The sequence below is a fragment of the Oncorhynchus gorbuscha genome, linkage group LG14 (assembly GCF_021184085.1).
Source record: "Oncorhynchus gorbuscha isolate QuinsamMale2020 ecotype Even-year linkage group LG14, OgorEven_v1.0, whole genome shotgun sequence".
NCBI classification, from domain to species: Eukaryota; Metazoa; Chordata; class Actinopteri; order Salmoniformes; family Salmonidae; genus Oncorhynchus; species Oncorhynchus gorbuscha.
The window spans coordinates 60,739,992-60,757,591 of NC_060186.1; the positions used below are offsets into that span (position 1 = coordinate 60,739,992).

At 46.2% G+C, this 17,600-nt stretch overlaps 1 protein-coding gene across 7 annotated transcripts in view; it reads left to right on the forward strand.

The window, feature by feature from the left end:
- Positions 1-17,600, forward strand: part of LOC123995246 (SAM and SH3 domain-containing protein 1-like) — a 353,722-nt gene that overhangs the window by 316,310 nt on the left and 19,812 nt on the right. For all 7 annotated transcript variants that reach the window (XR_006831794.1, XM_046298711.1, XM_046298712.1 and 4 more), the window contains 7 exons: positions 4,143-4,272; positions 4,495-4,913; positions 8,339-8,413; positions 8,545-8,688; positions 14,176-14,308; positions 15,230-15,399; positions 15,705-15,914. Coding sequence is in view for 6 of the 7 variants with exons in the window: in XM_046298711.1 (XP_046154667.1) it covers positions 4,143-4,272; positions 4,495-4,913; positions 8,339-8,413; positions 8,545-8,688; positions 14,176-14,308; positions 15,230-15,399; positions 15,705-15,914 (1,281 nt within the window). In the remaining variant the exon portion in view is untranslated. The remainder of the gene's footprint in view (positions 1-4,142; positions 4,273-4,494; positions 4,914-8,338; positions 8,414-8,544; positions 8,689-14,175; positions 14,309-15,229; positions 15,400-15,704; positions 15,915-17,600) is intronic.

A 17,600-nucleotide genomic window follows, 5' to 3' on the forward strand; every position in this document is an offset into this window, starting at 1 on the left:
TTCCAGCCAGATGTGTATGGTTAGGGTAGAGGGAGGACAGTGGTTTTAAGGGGTCCTGGGGTGAGGGGGAGGCGTTCTGGGGTTTACAAGCTGACAGGTTGTCAAAAACAAAATGAGAGGGTTCGACCCCGGCCTCGTTGTCTGGTTCTGCTGTCGACAGAGGAATGAAGTGTGGAGCACGCACCCCTGAGACTAGTGGTGGGAAGAGGGCTCTGATGGGACGCCAGAGTAATTTATGGGTAATGCGCAGGTCACGGAGCTCCCATGGTGCAGAAAGCCATAATTCTGACTGAGAAGTCTGAAGTGACTGGAGTCCAGGGAAATGTCGAGGTCCTGGTGTCAACTAGGTACCGGTGCGCCCTCATAGCCCAATGGAAGGTGTATTCTAGAGCCAGCTGTTAAAGCCATCCCTCCCTCAGCTGTTAACCTCTGCTGTGTGTGTGTGTGTGTGTGTGTGTGTGCGTGCGTATCCCTAGGGAAGCTAAGAGGAGCGTCTCTCCAGGCCTAATATACACAGCCCAGTCAGACTCGCCTGAGCACTAACTCTCTCACACGCTGGGAGATTTTTTTGTGCGCTTGTGTGTACTTGTGTGTGTGTGTGCACTTGTGTGCCCTGGCTCTAACAGTGGACCAGCTGTCTGTGACCAGACCCGACCCAGTGTTGCTGTGGAAACCAGAGGAGAAAACAACAAATTAGGAATTTTCCCCAGAATGACTGCAGCTCGGCCAAACTAGCTCTGTGACAAACTCATCTCATCACATCACATGATGCCTATACAACACCTACTCACATACATACGATGGATGGTCAGAATAGTTTCTGATGGTGTTCTGTGTGTGTGTGTGTGTGTGTGTGTGCGTGTGCGTACGTGGTGTGTGTGTGTGTGTGTGTGTGTGTGTGTGTGTGTGTGTGTGTGTGTGTGTGTGTGTGTGTGTGTGTGTGTGTGTGTGTGTGTGTGTGTGTGTGTGTGTGTGTGTGTGTGTGTGTGTGTGTGTGTGTGTGTGTGTGTGTGTGTGTGTGTGTGCACGTGCGTGTGCGTACGTGTTTTTGTGTGAGTTAAATCAAATCAAATTGTATTTGTGACATGCGCCGAATACAGGTGTAGACCTTACAGTGAAATGTTTACTTACAAGCCCTTAATCAACAATGCAGTTTTAAGGAAAAAAAGTGTTAAAGTATTTACTAAAGTAAATATTTTAAAAATTAAATTAAAAAATAAATGAATAAGGAGCAACAATAAAATAGCAGCGAGTCTATATACAGGGTATACCGGAACAGAGTCACAGGTTAGTCCAGGTAATTGAGGTAATATGTACATGTAGGTAGAGGTAAAGTGACTGTGCATGGTTAATAAATAGAGAGTAGCAGCAGCGTAAAAATGGGGAGTGTGGTGGGGACAATGCAAATAGTCCGGGGAGCCATTTGACTGTTCAGGGGTCTTATGGGTTGGGGGTATAAGCTGTTAAGAAGCCTTTTGGACCTAGACTTGGCGCTCCGGTACCGCTTGCCATGCGCTAGCAGAGAGAACAGTCTATGACTTGGATGGCTGGAGTCTTTGACCATTTTTAGGTCCTTCTTCTGACACCGCCTGGTATAGAGGTCCTGGATGGCAGGAAGCTTGGCCCCAGTGATGTACTGGGCCGTACGCACTAGTGCCTTGCGGTCGGAGGCCGAGCAGTTGCCATACCAGGCAGTGATGCAACCAGGATGCTCTTGATGGTGCTGTAGAATCTTTTGAGGATCTGGGGACCATTGCCAAATCTTTTCAGTCTCCTGAGGCTTTGTCATGCCCTCTTCACAACTGTCTTGGTGTGTTTGGACCATGATAGTTTGTTGGTGATGTAGACACCAAGGAACCTGAAGCTCTCAACCTGCTCCACTACAGCCCCTTCGATGAGAACGGGGGCGTACTCGCTCCTCCTTTTCCCGTAGTCCACAATCATCTCCTTTGTCTCGATCGCGTTGAGGGAGAGGTTGTTGTCCTGGCACCACACAGCCAGGTGTCTGACCTCCTCCCTATAAGCTGTATCATCGCTGTTGGTGATCAGGCCACTGTTGTGTCATCAGCAAACTTGATGATGGTGTTGGAGTCGTGCCTAGCCATGCAGTCACGAGTGAACAGGGAGTACAGGAGGGGACTGAGCATGCACCAGCTGTTATTTACTGCTGTTATTTACAAATAGACACAGACCGCCACCCCTTGTCTTACCGGAGGCAGCTGTTCTATCTTTCCGATACACAGAACCCAGCCAGCTGTATGTTATCCATGTTGTTGTTCAGCCACGACTCAGTGAAACATAAGATATTAAGTTTTTATTGTCATGTTGGTAGGATAGCCTTGATCGGCACTCATCCATTTTGTTATCCATTGATTGCACGTTGGCTAATAGTACTGATGGTAGAGGGGGATCCTTACAAGGCACCCGACCTACGTTCCCGATATCTGTCTCTTCTTCATGCGAATGACGGGGATGTGTGTCGGGTGTCTGAAGTAAATCCTTTGCGTCAGACTCGTTAATGAAAAAGTCTTTGTCCAGTTCGAGGTGTGTAATCGCTGTCCTGATATCCAGAAGTTATTTTCAGTCATAAGAGACGGTGGCAGAAACATTATGTATAAAATAAGTTACAAATAATGCAAAAAACACACACAGTAGCACACTTGGTTAGGAGCCTGTAAAACGGCAGCCGCCTCTTCCGGCGCCATCATCATCATCATACTAATGAAGCATTTGGTGACATCATCATCATATTAATGAAGCTTCCGGCGCCATCATCATCATATTAATGAAGCATTTGGTGACATCATTATCATATTAATGAAGCTTCCGGCGCCATCATCATCATATTAATGAAGCCTCCGGCGCCATCATCATCATGTTAATGAAGCATTTGGTGACATCATCATCATAGTAATGAAGCATTTGGTGACATCATCATCATATTAATGAAGCTTCCGGCGCCATCATCATCATGTTAATGAAGCATTTGGTGACATCATCATCATACTAATGAAGCATTTGGTGACATCATCATCAAATTAATGAAGCTTCCGGCGCCATCATCATCATGTTAATGAAACATTTGGTGACATCATCATCATATTAATGAAGCATTTGGTGACATCATCATCATAGTGATGAAGCTTCCGGCGCCATCATCATCATCATGTTAATGAAGCATTTGGTGACATCATCATCATATTAATGAAGCTTCCGGCGCCATCATCATCATATTAATGAAGCATTTGGTGACATCATCATCATAGTAATGAAGCTTCCGGCGCCATCATCATCATGTTAATGAAGCATTTGGTGACATCATCATCATATTAATGAAGCTTCCGGCACCATCATCATCATATTAATGAAGCATTTGGTGACATCATTGTTCCCTCTGTTTCTGCTCCACTGTAGAGATTTTTAATGCCGTCGTAATGCCCAATTGAACTTCCCTCCTCTCTCCACAGTACACACACACACACACACACACACACACACACACACACACACACACACACACACACACACACACACACACACACACACACATAATGGAGCTCTGTGTACCTCAGCACAATGCCACGGAGCCTCCATTTAGTGTCTATTGGGTAATAAACAGCTCCAGGCTCATTCCAACAGGCAGCACTCAGTCTAGAGCCTGATCTAGAGACACACACACATACCAAGCTCCCTGAATATCTGTGGTGAATATCTGTGGCAACTCCTCATCGTCCTCTCTGGTTCAGGGTTTTTCTTGTTTTGGCTCATTTTTTCATGTGACCTGAATATGTTTTTAATATTAAATGTCATGCAATGCAAATGTCCTACAATGTTGTCCTACAATGTGCCCTACAATGTGACCTACAGTACTATATATGTTCCCCGTCCAAAACGGTGTGCTTTACGTGTATGAATGAATGGGGATGTGAGTTTCCCCAAAACTTCAGTGAATGACACCTACACCACAATGTTGTTTCATAAAGGTTGGAAAAGAGCAATTGAAGACTTAATAGATTTGTAGGCTAGTACCCCTTTTGTGTGTGGATATGGGTCACTGGGCTATGGCTAGGGTTCTGGGGGTCCCTGTACGACAGTGTGTCTTGGACTTCCTGTGACGTCCCCTCTCTCCCTCTCTGTCTCAGGAGCAGTCTGATGATGAGCAGACAGAGGACTCAATGAAGTTCAAACGGCTCCACAAGCTGGTCAACTCTACCCGCCGCGTCAGGAAGAAACTCATCAAGGTGGAAGAGGGCAAGAAACACGGCTCCGAAGGTACAGCACATGTCCATAGGGATTTCTGAATACACCGTTTGAGTTAGTATGGACTCCATACTGTATATTCAGAAATCTCGTAACAGAAATCCTGTAACAGAAATTTTTCCGCAGCACTTTGTAAACATTCAGTAGAAATGTGAATGGGATAGAAGTGTTTTTGCTCTTTTTGAGGTTACTCTGTAATGGATAAATGATGTGATGTTCCTCTCCTCCCTGAAGATTCTCTGAGCTTGGAGGCATCTCCTACCTGTGAGGACAACACAGCCTTGTACACAGGGGTCCTGAAGAAGTCCAGCCTGCCCCAGGATGCCTCCATGTCCTCCCTGACCCAGGACCAGCTCTCTCTGGATGGGGACACAGACAGCTTGACCACCTCCCCTTCCTCCAGCAGCCTGGACACTACCTGGTCCGGACACAAGCTGGTCAAGGCCTTCTCTAAGTCCAGCAGCACCCACGGCCTCATCCGGCCTCCCAGGAGACTCGCTGCTGGGCCTGAGGGTTTGGGAGCCGTCGGGGTGGGAGGTAGTGGATCCTCCTTCTCAGAGCTGGACGGCTGTGGTGCCGAGGCCGAAGAGAAGGTGTCGCACTCCATGACGGAGGGCGAGATGCGGAAAGCCCTGACCTCTCTCTCCCATGGGGTAAGTAATGACACACTCTACGGTTTCTACGGCCTCACCCGGCCACGCCCCAAACCACACCCCCAGCCCTGCCTCCTTGTTGCCCTCGATGATGTCTCCCAGGGTAGCCCCAAACCGGCCCGTCACCACACCAGCTGGCTCAGGAAGCCTGACCCCAATTATGCCTACTCCACCAAACACCTGCTCTACCAGCGCTCCCGGAACTGCGTCAAAACAACAGGGGTGCCCTCCTCCTGTTCCTCCCCCTCGCCCCCCGCCCGCTGTGACCTGGCCAAGGCTAAGGGTGGTACGCTGGGTGGAGGGGGGTGTGGGGGCTGGGCATTCCCCCCTCGCAGGCTCCGCGGCCGGACGGCGGTGAGTGAACTGAACATCACGTACGTGGTGGAGCGCAGCCTCTACGGCCACCTCAACTGGGCCCAGCTGGTCCGGCCCGTCACCCTCAGCCGTGCCGAGCGCCGCTGCCTGTTGGAGGAGGACAGGGAGGCGGACAGGAAGTGGGCGGCCAGCGTGGACCGCTGCACCAAGCGCGTGCTCTTACGCATCCAGCAGAAGTCTGTGAGTTCTACTGTACAGCAGGGCGGGGGCGGGCTAGGCAGCGCCTCCGCCTGGCCAGGCGGACCAAGGCACCTCCAAGGCTGCAGAGTAACCCTGAGGCTTAGATACAGACACAGGGTGGATGATGTTTCCTTCTTCTCTGCTTTAATCCAGCAAGAAGGGTAGTTTAACAGAGACCTCCATAAAGAAACAGAACATTACACAATCTTTAAATATGAAAGCTTTTGGCGTCTTAGTTCATTTTAATGTGATATGAAATAGTAACGGGGTGTTCCACTTAGGAGGTTAACAGTGGATACCAGTGTAACAGCAGAGGATGTATAACTGGCATTTGAAAATGTCACCCAGCCCAAACCCTGCCGGGAGTCTGCTGAGTCAGAACAGACTGAAGAGACAGAGACACGGTTGTGGAAGAGACAGAGACACAGTTGTGCTGGGTCACTGCTCAGGGGCTGACAGACACACTTGACAGACACATTCTCTCTCCTTTCTTCTTTCTAGCTTTCTCCATCCTTTTCTATCCCTCCCTCCTCTTAGCTTCTCTCTCCTCTGTGTGTCTGGGTTCAGTAGAAGGGGAACAGAGTGATCTCTTTTCCAGCTCAGTGTGAAAGAAAAGGAAAAAGATCTGGGACTGTGACAGTGGCCATAAGCCCAGCTAGATGGTCTGGACTGACCAGGCCAAACAAGACTCCACATATCATTGAGACAGATGTAATGATAAGGTTTGGTCAGTGTGTGAAAGTTTGATCACAGGTCAATACAAATCTAGCATGGAAGTTTTAGTGTTGATAGTAGGAATCCTACTGAAAGAGAATTTAGATCGACACAGTGAAGTTAAACAGAGATATTCTGCAGCCTTGAAGAAGCCTGAATACTGGCTTTCAATCATTGGATGTGGTTCTTCATCCATAGGCCTTTTTCATCATTCCTTCAGTTCTCTTTTTTGTTTTTTTAAATCTTTTTGATCGTGCCTTCGTCGGCATGGTTACAGATGTTGTGGAATTTTTTTTTTTTTTTTTTTTTTACTGTCATGTGGAAGATGGTTTTCTGAGTGCATGACCATTCCATTGAATATATCCACCAGCATCGCTCCATCTGTAGACTTCTTTTTGGACGCCTTCTCAATTGCTTCTCTTCGCCACACTTTGGAACTGCGGGTATGGACACGATAGAGATGGGGGTCTCACACATACCATAAAACAAGGATGAAACGAAACCTGGGACTGTTGTCAGAAACTGCTAGAGTAAATTAGAAATGCCCTGTAACGGGAAGAGCAGATTTAATTAGTAACGCTTCACTACCTGAGATACTATATATGGGGTGTGTATGCATCAGTGCTTTTGCTTCTTACTACAATTCTAACCCAAAGAGAGGCCTGGAGGTCAAAGCTAGTTCAATTATGAAACAACCTATCATTCTCCACCGCAGTAACTTCCTCATACCCTCATGGCTGGTTCTATCTTTATCAAATGGAGAGAGGATCTAGATAACCCTCTGCATATCCCTCAGTCTGATACATTATATTTTCTGTGAGAAGTTACCTCTCCTAACCTCGCCCCAATCCTTCCCTTTCTATAACATAACACAGTGTAAAGGTATTCATATCTTAATGTGTGTGTTTCCAGAGAAACTGCCTTCGTAATTAAACCCAAGGGAGTGGTTGGGTTGGGCCATAGTTTGTTATATTTCAGTGTGACCACATCTAACCAAATTATTTCATTTAATTTCACTCTGTGCTTGCTTCCCATTAAAGTAACGTAAACCTGCAGAATAACAGTGACTCCCATTCAATTCTCCATGGATGATCAAACACCTCGTTTAAGTTTGATCACACAATAACTAATGTACATTATGTAATAAACAGAAATGCATTTCAGTTTCACATCACGTCACTTCTGTTGCCCGTCCCATATGAGGCCATAACATGACATACACGTACAGCCAGGCGGTAACTCTCGCAAACCCATATATAACATACAGCCCTGAATCATCCTGCTGCCATTATGACTCCGCCAAGCATGAATCATTGTGATTTGACTCATACTGGGCATGGATAAGAGTTGATGTCATTTGAATAGATTATAGTTTATTTTTAATTCTGTCTTCTGTTTATTTTAAATCTTTCCTACCTCTCTCTCTTTCTCTCTCTCTGACTCTCTCTTTCTTTCTGACTCTCTCTCGCTCTCTCTGACTCTCTCTCTCTGACACTCTCACTGACTCTCTCTCGCTCTCTCTGACTCTCTCGCTCTCTCTGACTCTCTCTCTCTCTGACACTCTCTCTGACTCTCTTTCTCTCTGACTCTCTCTTTCTCTCTGACTCTCTCTCGCTCTCTCTGACTCTCTCTCTCTCTGACACTCTCTCTGACTCTCTTTCTCTTTGACTCTCTCTTTCTCTCTGACTCTCTCTCTCTGACACTCTCTCTGACTCTCTTTCTCTCTGACTCTCTCTTTCTCTCTGACTCTCTCTCGCTCTCTCTGACTCTCTCTCTCTGACACTCTCTCTGACTCTCTTTCTCTTTGACTCTCTCTTTCTCTCTGACTCTCTCTCGCTCTCTCTGACTCTCTCTCTCTCTGACACTCTCTCTGACTCTCTTTCTCTCTGACTCTCTCTTTCTCTCTGACTCTCTCTCGCTCTCTCTGACTCTCTCTCTCTCTGACACTATCTCTGACTCTCTCTCTCTGACACTCTCTCTGACTCTCTTTCTCTCTGACTCTCTCTCTCTCTGACACTCTCTCTGACTCTTTCTCTTTGAATCTCTCTCTCTCTCTCTCTCTCTCTCTCTCTCTCTCTCTCTCTCTCTCTCTCTCTCTCTCTTACTCTCTCTCTGACTCTGACTCTCTCTGACTCTCCTTCCTCTCCCTTTAACAGAGGACATGTAGTTTTGGCGGGTTTGACCTGTCCAACAGGTCACTCCATGTGGTCAGTGCAGGCTCAGAGCACAATGTAAGTACTACCACATTACTGATGACTCAGGGTTGAGGGGGCGCAATGCTGAGAGAAGTGGACTCAAACACATTCACTCTCTCTTTCTGTCTCTGTTTTCTCTTTCCACTCTCCCTCCTTCCTTCTCTCAGAGTAAGGATCCAGAGGCTGTATACCGGGAGGTAGTCAAGTCTCCCAACACGTCTCGTATCTCTCTGGGGAAGAAGGTCAAGTCCGTCAAAGAGACCATGAGAAAACGCATGTCCAAGAAGTACAGCAGCTCACTGTCTGAACAGGTACACACACACACACACACACACACACACACACACACACACACACACACACACACACACACACACACACACACACACACACACACACACACACACACACACACACACACGGGCGTTCAAACCTATAATTCACAAAGATTTCAAGTTTCATAGAATAAAAAGGCTTGATCCTAGTTGACTGAATTCTCCCCATTGTTGTTCTGCTCTCATTATGGCCTCTACATGTGTGCTTGTGTGTGTGTGTGGACATGTTTCTGTTGGTTACAAAGTAGACACCCAGCTCTCTCACACACAAACAGATGTGTGACACACATACAAACAGTCAGACGTCACACACACGCAGCTGGGAATTTTTTGGAGCTGTCCACACTCGGGTCTCAGCTTTCTCAGGCCCAGGATTGGACTCTAGGTGGAGGGTAGGGTGTGTTTAGGAGGGTCTGAGCTCATCCAGTGAGGCAAGCATCCCACAGGCCAGGCCAGAGCTCTAAGACATGGGGGCTTTGGCTCTGGGACTTTGTGTGTGTGTGTGTGTGTGTGTGTGTGTGTGTGTGTGTGTGTGTGTGTGTGTGTGTGTGTGTGTGTGTGTGTGTGTGTGTGTGTGTGTGTGTGTGTGTGTGTGTGTGTGTGTGTGTGTGTGTGTGTGTGGCATTCATACCATATTCACATTGTCAAATATCACAATACATTATGGGTTTTGGCCTGGTATCTAGGCTGTCAGAGGGTACACTAAGTAAGCCTTGGGAGTGGCACAATCTGTTGACTGCGTGCTGAAAATTGTTCCCTCAGAGATAAACAGAAGAGATTTTTGGAACTTCAGTCCTTTGACCCAGAAAAAGGTTGAATTAGTCATGAATGTGTTGCTTGGAAGGAGCATGTAGGAGACTTGATGAGCTCTAACTTTAGTGAGGCTATTTTACATGCCACGCTGCCATCTAGTGGCTGTGGTTAATTCTCCTTCAGTAAAGCTACTGTTATGTTTTATTTTCAGTCAATGACACAAAAGAAAAGAAAAAAATAGAAAAATCTATGTACAGTGTGTGCAAATGTAGAAGAGTAGGGAAGTAAGACAATAAGTAGGCCCTAGAGGCGAAAATAATTACAATTTAGCATTAATACTGGAGTGATATTTGTGCAGATGATGATGTGCAAGTAGAGATACTGGGGTGCAAAAGAGCAAGAGGGTAAGTAATAATATTGGGATGAGGTAGTTGGGTGTGCTATTTACAGATTGGCTGTGTACAGGTACAGTGATCAGTAAGCTGCTCAGACAGCTGATGCTTAAAGTTAAATATAAGTCTCCAGCTTCAGTGATTTTTGCAATTTGTTCCAATCATTGGAAGCAGAGAACTGGAAGGAAAGGCGGACAAAGGAAGTGTTGGCTTTGGGGATGACCAGTGCAATATACCTGCTGGAACGAGTGCTACGGATGGGTGTTGCTATGGTGACCAGTGAGCTGAGATGAAGTGGGGCTTTACCTAGCATAGGCTTATAGATGACCTGGAGCCAGTGGGTTTGGCGACGAATATGAAGCGAGGGCCAGCCAACGAGAGCATACAGGTCGCAGTGGTGGGTAGTATATGGGACTTTGGTGATAAAACGGATGGCACTATGATAGTCTACATCCAGTATGCTGAGTAGAGTGTTGGGGGCTATTTTGTAAATGACATCGCCGAAGTCAAGGATCGGTAGGACAGTCAGTTTTACGAGGGTATGTTTGGCGGCATGAGTGAAGGAGGCTTTGTTGTGAAATAGGAAGCCGATTCTAGATTTAATGTTGGACACCTAGGTATTTGTAGTTGTCCACATATTCTAGGTCACAACCGTCCAGAGTAGTGATGCTAGTCGGGCGGGAGGTTGCGGGCAGCAATCGTTTGAAGAGCATGCACTTAGTTTTACTAGCATTTAAGAGCAGTTGGAGGCCACGGAAGGAGTGTTGTATGGCATTGAAGCTCTTTTATAATAATAATAATAATATATGCCATTTAGCAGACGCTTTTATCCAAAGCGACTTACAGTCATGGTTTGTGAGCACAGTCTCCAAAGAAGGGCCAGTGGTATACAGAATGGTGTCGTCTGTGTAGAGGTGGATCAGAGAATCACCAGCAGCAAGAGCGACATCATTGATATATACAGAGAAAAGAGTCGGCCCGAGAATTGAACCCTGTGGTACCCCCATAGAGACTGCCAGAGGTCCAGACAACAGGCCCTCCGATTTGAAACACTGAACTCTATCTGTGAAGTAGTTGGTGAACCAGGCAAGGCAGTCATTTGAGAAGCCAAGGCTACTGAGTCTTTCGATAAGAATGCTGTGATTGACAGAATCGAAAGCCTTGGCCAGGTCGATGAAGACGGCTGCACAGTACTGTCTTTTATCGATGGCGGTTATGATATCACTTAGGACCTTGAGCGTGGCGGAGGTGTTCCAATGTCCAGCTCGGAAACCAGATTGCATAGTGGAGAAGGTACGGTGGGAATCCACATGGTCGGTGATCTGATTATCAACTTGGCTTTCAAATATTTTAGAAAGGCAGGGCAGGATGGATATAGGTCTATAACAGTTTGGGTCTAGAGTGTCTCCCCCTTTGAAGAGGGGGATGACAGCGGCAGCTTTCCAATCTTTGGGAATCTCAGATGAAACAAAATAGAGGTTGAATAGGCTAGTAATAGGGGTTGCAACAATTTTGGCAGATAAATTTAGAAAGAGAGGGTCCAGATTGTCAACCCCAGCTGATTTGTAGGGATCCAGATTTTGCAAAACATTAGCTGTCTGGATTTGGGTGAAGGAGAAGCGAGGGGGGGTGGGAAAGTTGCCGCAGGGGGTGCTGAGATGTTGACCAGGGTAGGTGTAGCGAGGTGGAAAGCATGGCCAGCCGTGGAAAAATGCTTCTTTAAATGATCGATTGTCAAATCAAATCAAATGTTATTTGTCACATACACATGGTTAGCAGATGTTAATGCGAGTGTACATACACATGGTTAGCAGATGTTAATGCGAGTGTAGCGAAATGCTTGTGCTTCTAGTTCCGACAATGCAGTAATAACCAATGAGTAATCTAACCTAACAATTCCAAATCTACTACTGTTACAAGTGTAAAGGGATAAAGAATATGTACAGTACATAAAGATATATGAATGAGTGATGGTACAGAACGGCATAGGCAAGATGCAGTAGATCAAGTACAGTATATACATATGAGATGAGTAATGTAGGGTATGTAAACAAATTGGCATAGTTTAAAGTGGCTAGTGAAACATGTATTACATAAAGATGCAGTAGATGATATAGAGTACAATATATACATATACACTGCTTCAGCACACTCCGCAAAGCCGGATGTCCTAGTCATGTCTGAATCCTGGCTTAGGAAGGCCACCAAAAATCCAGAAATGTCCATCCCTAACTATAACATTTTCTGACAGGATAGAACTGCCAAAGGGGGCAAAATGGCAATCTGCTGCAGAGATAGGGAACTGTCACCACTGATAAATCTATGATAATTGAGAGGGTATAGTGGAGAGAATAGTAAGTTTTAAGTTCCTCGGCGTACACATCACAGACAAACTGAATTGGTCCACCCACACAGACAGCGTCGTGAAGAAGGAGCAGCAGCGCCTCTTCAACCTCAGGAGGCTGAAGAAATTTGGCTTGTCACCAAAAGCAATCACAAACCTCTACAGATGCACAATCGAGAGCATCCTGTCGGGCTGAATCACCGCCTGGGTATGGTAACTGCTCCGCCCACAACCGTAAGGCTCTCCAGAGGGTAGTGAGGTCTGCACAACGCATCACCGGGGGCAAACTACCTGCCCTCCAGGACACCTACACCACCCGATGTCACAGGAAGGCCATAAAAATCATCAAGGACAACAACCACCCGAGCCACTGCATGTTCACCCTGCTATCATCCAGAAGGCGAGATCAGTACAGGTGCATCAAAGCAGGGACCGAGAGACTGAAAAATAGCTTCTATCTCAAGGCCATCAGACTGTTAAACAGCCACCACTAACATTGAATCGCTGCTGCCAACACACTGACTCAACTCCAGCCACTTTAATAATGGAAATTCATGTAAAAATATCACTAGCCACTTTAAACAATGCTACTTAATATAATGTTTACATACCCTACATTACTCATCTCAACAAACTTAGGGAGGAGGATTCTAATGTTAACATGCGTGAAACCACTGCTTTTCCGGTTACAGAAGTCAACAAATGAGAGCGCCTGGGGAATGGGAGTGATGCTGGGGGCTGCACCGGTTAAACTCTGCATCACCAGAGGAACAAAGGAGGAGTAGGATAAGAGTATGGCTAAAGGCTAAAAGAACTGGTCGTCTAGTGTGTTCAGAACAGAGAAAAACGAGCAGGTTTCTGGGCGCGGAAGAATAGATTCAAGGCATAATGTACAGACAAGAGTATGGTAGGATGTGAGTACAGTGGAAATAAGCCTAGGCATTGAGTGACGTTGAGAGCGGTTTTGTCTCTAGAGGCACCATTTAAGCCAGGTGCAGTCACCGCCTGTGTGGGGGGTGTAACATAAGGACTAGCTAAGGTATATTGCGCAGGGCCGGGGGCTCTACAGTGAAATAAGATAAAAATTACTAACCAAAACCGCAATAGACAAGGCATATTTTGTCATTAGGGAGAGGCATGTGTAGCCAAGTGATCATAGGGTCCAGTGAGTAGCTAGGTGAGCTGGAGGCACGCCGATTCAGACAGCTAGCAGGCCGGGGCTGGCAGCAGGCTAGCAGATGGGCCTCAGGGGAACCTCGCAACGAGACAGTCTTATGAAATCCCCTCGGACGGTTACATTGGTAGACCAGTCGTGATGGATTGGCGGGGCTCCGTGTCGGCAGAAAAGGGTCCAGGCCAATTGGCAAAAGAGGTCATTGAAGCCCAGGGATTGCTTGATGGAATTTCTTCGGGTAGCCGTGAGAATGGCCTAGTTCAAGGCTAACTCCAGGCTAACTGGTGCTTGCTTCAAGACGTTAGATAGGAGTAGCCGCTCGGATAGCTGCCAGCTAGCTGCGATGATCCGCAGTAAATGTTCAGAGCTTGAGATAGGATTCCGGAGATGTGGTAGAGAGGAGCAGTCCGATATGCTCTGGGTAGATATCGCGCTGTGCAGGCTGGCAGGAGCTGCCTGGGCTGAGGTGATGACCGCTAGCTTCTGAAGGGGATTCCGGTTCAAAAGTGTAAAAAATATCAGATCCGTACCACATTGGGTGAGGCGGGTTGCAGAGTATGTTCAGTCCGTAGATGGAAAAATAATATACATATATACGAAGAAAAACAAACTATACAAGACAATCAAAACAGACATCCCCACTGCTACGCCATCTTGGAATATGTGACTGATACTGTATCACGTTGACATCTGTTTCTCTCTCCATCTCTTTCTTCATCTCTCTCTCTCTCTCTCTCTCTCTCTCTCCCCCTCTGCTCTCCACTTCTACCTTTCTGCCCCACTCCGATTCCACCCTCCAGTCGAGCCCAGACGGGACTCCCAGCTCCCCCCAGTCCCCTCAGCCAGACACAGACTCTCTGGAGAAACCCAAGCTAAAGGCTGGAGGATCAGTGGAGAGCCTCCGGAGCTCCCTCAGTGGACAAAGCTCCATGAGTAAGAACTGTGTGTGTGTGTGTGTGTGTGTGTGTGTGTGTGTGTGTGTGTGTGTGTGTGTGTGTGTGTGTGTGTGTGTGTGTGTGTGTGTGTGTGTGTGTGTGTGTGTGTGTGTGTGTGTGTGTGTGTGTGTGGTACAGTACACATTAAGACACAAGGGGGCACTGTCATTACATCTCTCTGGCAACATTCTTATACAGACTTAACCCCTTATCAAGCCTGCTGTGTCAGCTAGTATACATCTCATCATCATTGTTATGATCTGAACTCCAAGTTATAGCTCCGTGTCACAACCACACCTACTCCCATTGGAGGGTTCAGAGATGACATGTGACATCATCTGGGCCTATCTGGTGAAAGCTTCTTCTCACGTTGTGACTGACCATGATCTTACCCTGGCATGTGTTCAGACAACTTGCCTAGTTAAATAAGGTTAAAAAAAGATAGAAGTTGTCTGAACATATGTATAATTATTCTGTCTGTCTCTCGTGTCTTGAGGTTAGAGTTAGACTAAGGTCTGTGAGGGCTGGGTTGATGTTTATTTGTTAGTTAATGAGAGAGAGTGTCCCTTGTTGACTGGTGATGGCCTGGGCCCCTAGGGCCGGGGAGGCTGAGACACAAGCTAATTATTGAATAGGAAGGCTTTTTTCTCTGCTTCCTACACTCATCATTACAGATCAGACATCCAGAGAGACATCTATGGGTAGACAGCAGCACGTAATATACACACTGGCTACAAGTGATGGGCTGTTATTAATGTGTATTCACACATACTCTGGCTTTGTGTGAATAGATGAGTACATCTAACTCTCTCATTTAAAATAAATTGATGTTCACTTGCTCAGTTTCAAAACACTCAAATCACATGAGTATTGAATACATCTATTTGGATGATGTAAAATGTATATCTGTGTGTTCCAGGTGGTCAGACGGTCAGCACCACAGACTCGTCAGCCAGTAACAGAGAGAGTGTTAAGTCTGAGGATGGAGATGACGAGGAGCCTCCCTACAGAGGGCCCTTCTGTGGCAGAGCACGAGTACACACTGACTTTACCCCTAGCCCCTACGATTCCGATTCCCTCAAACTAAAGGTAACATACACTTACTCACCTCCACACGTATAAACACACAGTCCCTACGGTACTAATTCTCTCAAATGAAGGGCAACACATAGACACTTATTGACTCATAAGCACAACCCTGAATTCATATACACCCTCAACAGACACACACACACACACACACACACACACACACACACACACACACACACACACACACACACACACACACACACACACACACACACACACACACACACACACACACACACACACACACTTGATGAGTGATAGTTTTAGCGTTATCTCATGTGAATGTGTTTTGTGTCTTCCAGAAAGGGGATGTGATCGACATCATCAGTAAGCCACCCATGGGGACGTGGATGGGCCTGCTCAATAACAAGGTGGGCACCTTTAAGTTCATCTATGTGGACGTGCTGAGTGAAGAGGAGGAGAAGCCCAAGAGACCCGTGAGGAGAAGGAGGAAGGGAAGACCTCCCAAACCCACCTCTGTAGAAGAGCTGCTGGAACGCATCAACCTCAAGGTACACACTGGACACACACTCCTTTACACACAAACACACATGCATTTGTTTAACACACTCACAAACATGCACACGAATACACATACATACAACTCTATACAAACCTCACACACCAATGCTAAGGTGTTCTGTACACGGTGAATAGCAGTCCTGCAACTTCCCTCCTACAGTCAGAATCATATCCTAACCATCTAAAAAAATGTAAAAAAAACACCCTGCCTTTTCTGTCAACCACCCAGCCTAGGCAGCTCAGCCTCCCCAGGGAGAGAGCACCGTAGGTGGGCTGTTTCTGGATGAGCCCAGCCTGATGAAGCTCTGACATGACAGATTACAGACTAGGCTATGTCCCTGGCTCTCCCCTACTCAAGGACATAAGTAACATAACGGTACATTATCATTGCCTGGGCAGAGCAGAGACTATATTACAGGGTTGAAGACCTCCCATAAGTCTACTACTATCCTACTATATACAGTACATGTGCATCAAGGTACACATGTCATCTCCGTCGTCACATACGTAGTTGTGAGTTCGGGGAGTGGGAGAGCAGACTAAACACACAACCTCCTAAACCCACCATTAACAACTGGTGACCATGCGAAGACATTATACTGAGACTGTTCCACCTTGTTCTGTTTCTGTTTCATGTCACGCTCTGGATAAAGAGTGTTTTTGGCAAGTATTTATTTAGATTTCTCTTTTGTTTATTTAAAAGGAGAACTAGGGAAAAGGTTTTTGTCCAGATTTGGTTAGCGAGTTGAGATACATTTACTGATGCAGGTTTACTGGTGATTGAATCAAGGATACAGTATGTACACTTTAAAGTGACAAGAAAAAGCTGACTAACAAAAGTAAGAAGAGTAAGACGCCGTGATAACCTTGCTGACTAATTCTACATAAAACAGAGCTCATTGTGGTCAGGGCGTTGCTAAAAACACAACGACAAAGTGGAGTGCGCTTCGGAGTAGCCATCTTTTTTATATTTTGATCTATGTTTTCTCTTTTGAAATCTTCCATTTCAACTTGATTGTAGGGGTGTCTTGTAGCAAATGTGTTTTTACCTTCAAATATGCTTTTACCTTCAAATATGCTAGGATGTTACATGAAATACGAAGATCCTTCAAATGAGAAGGTTGTGTAGAGTAGTGGTCTTTGGTTTTGTCTCATCCTTCTTTATCTTAGCAGAAATAGAGCTGAAAGTCAGTTTTTGCTAAGGACGGAAGTCTCCGTGGTTACAGTGGTGACATGCAGTCTGTGTGTATTCTACCCTTTAGATGTGTGGGTTGGACAAAACTTTAGACTGAACCAGTTTCCACAATCTCCTTGTTGAAAGGGCTGAGATGTTAACTTTAGCTGTGCCTGTTCCGAAACACACAGAGGGTGTAGTGTGATATTTTAGACCGTGATTTCTGGTGTCCTCCCACCAAGAGATAACACCACAGGGTGTAATGACTAGCTTTGTGCTCTTGTTAAATTGTGTGTGTATCCTCCTTGTCGCCTGTGGTGAAAGGTGTGGTAGAGAATCTCCTCTACCTCATCCCTCTCTTTCCCACCCTTCCCAACTCTTCCCTCCTTTTCTGTAGCCACATTGGTCAATTTCTTTTACCTCATTGTGTATATTTTTGCAAGATTAACATTTTGCCCATGTCTTTGAAAACGGGTGCTAGGCCATTTTATCTGTTTAGCTT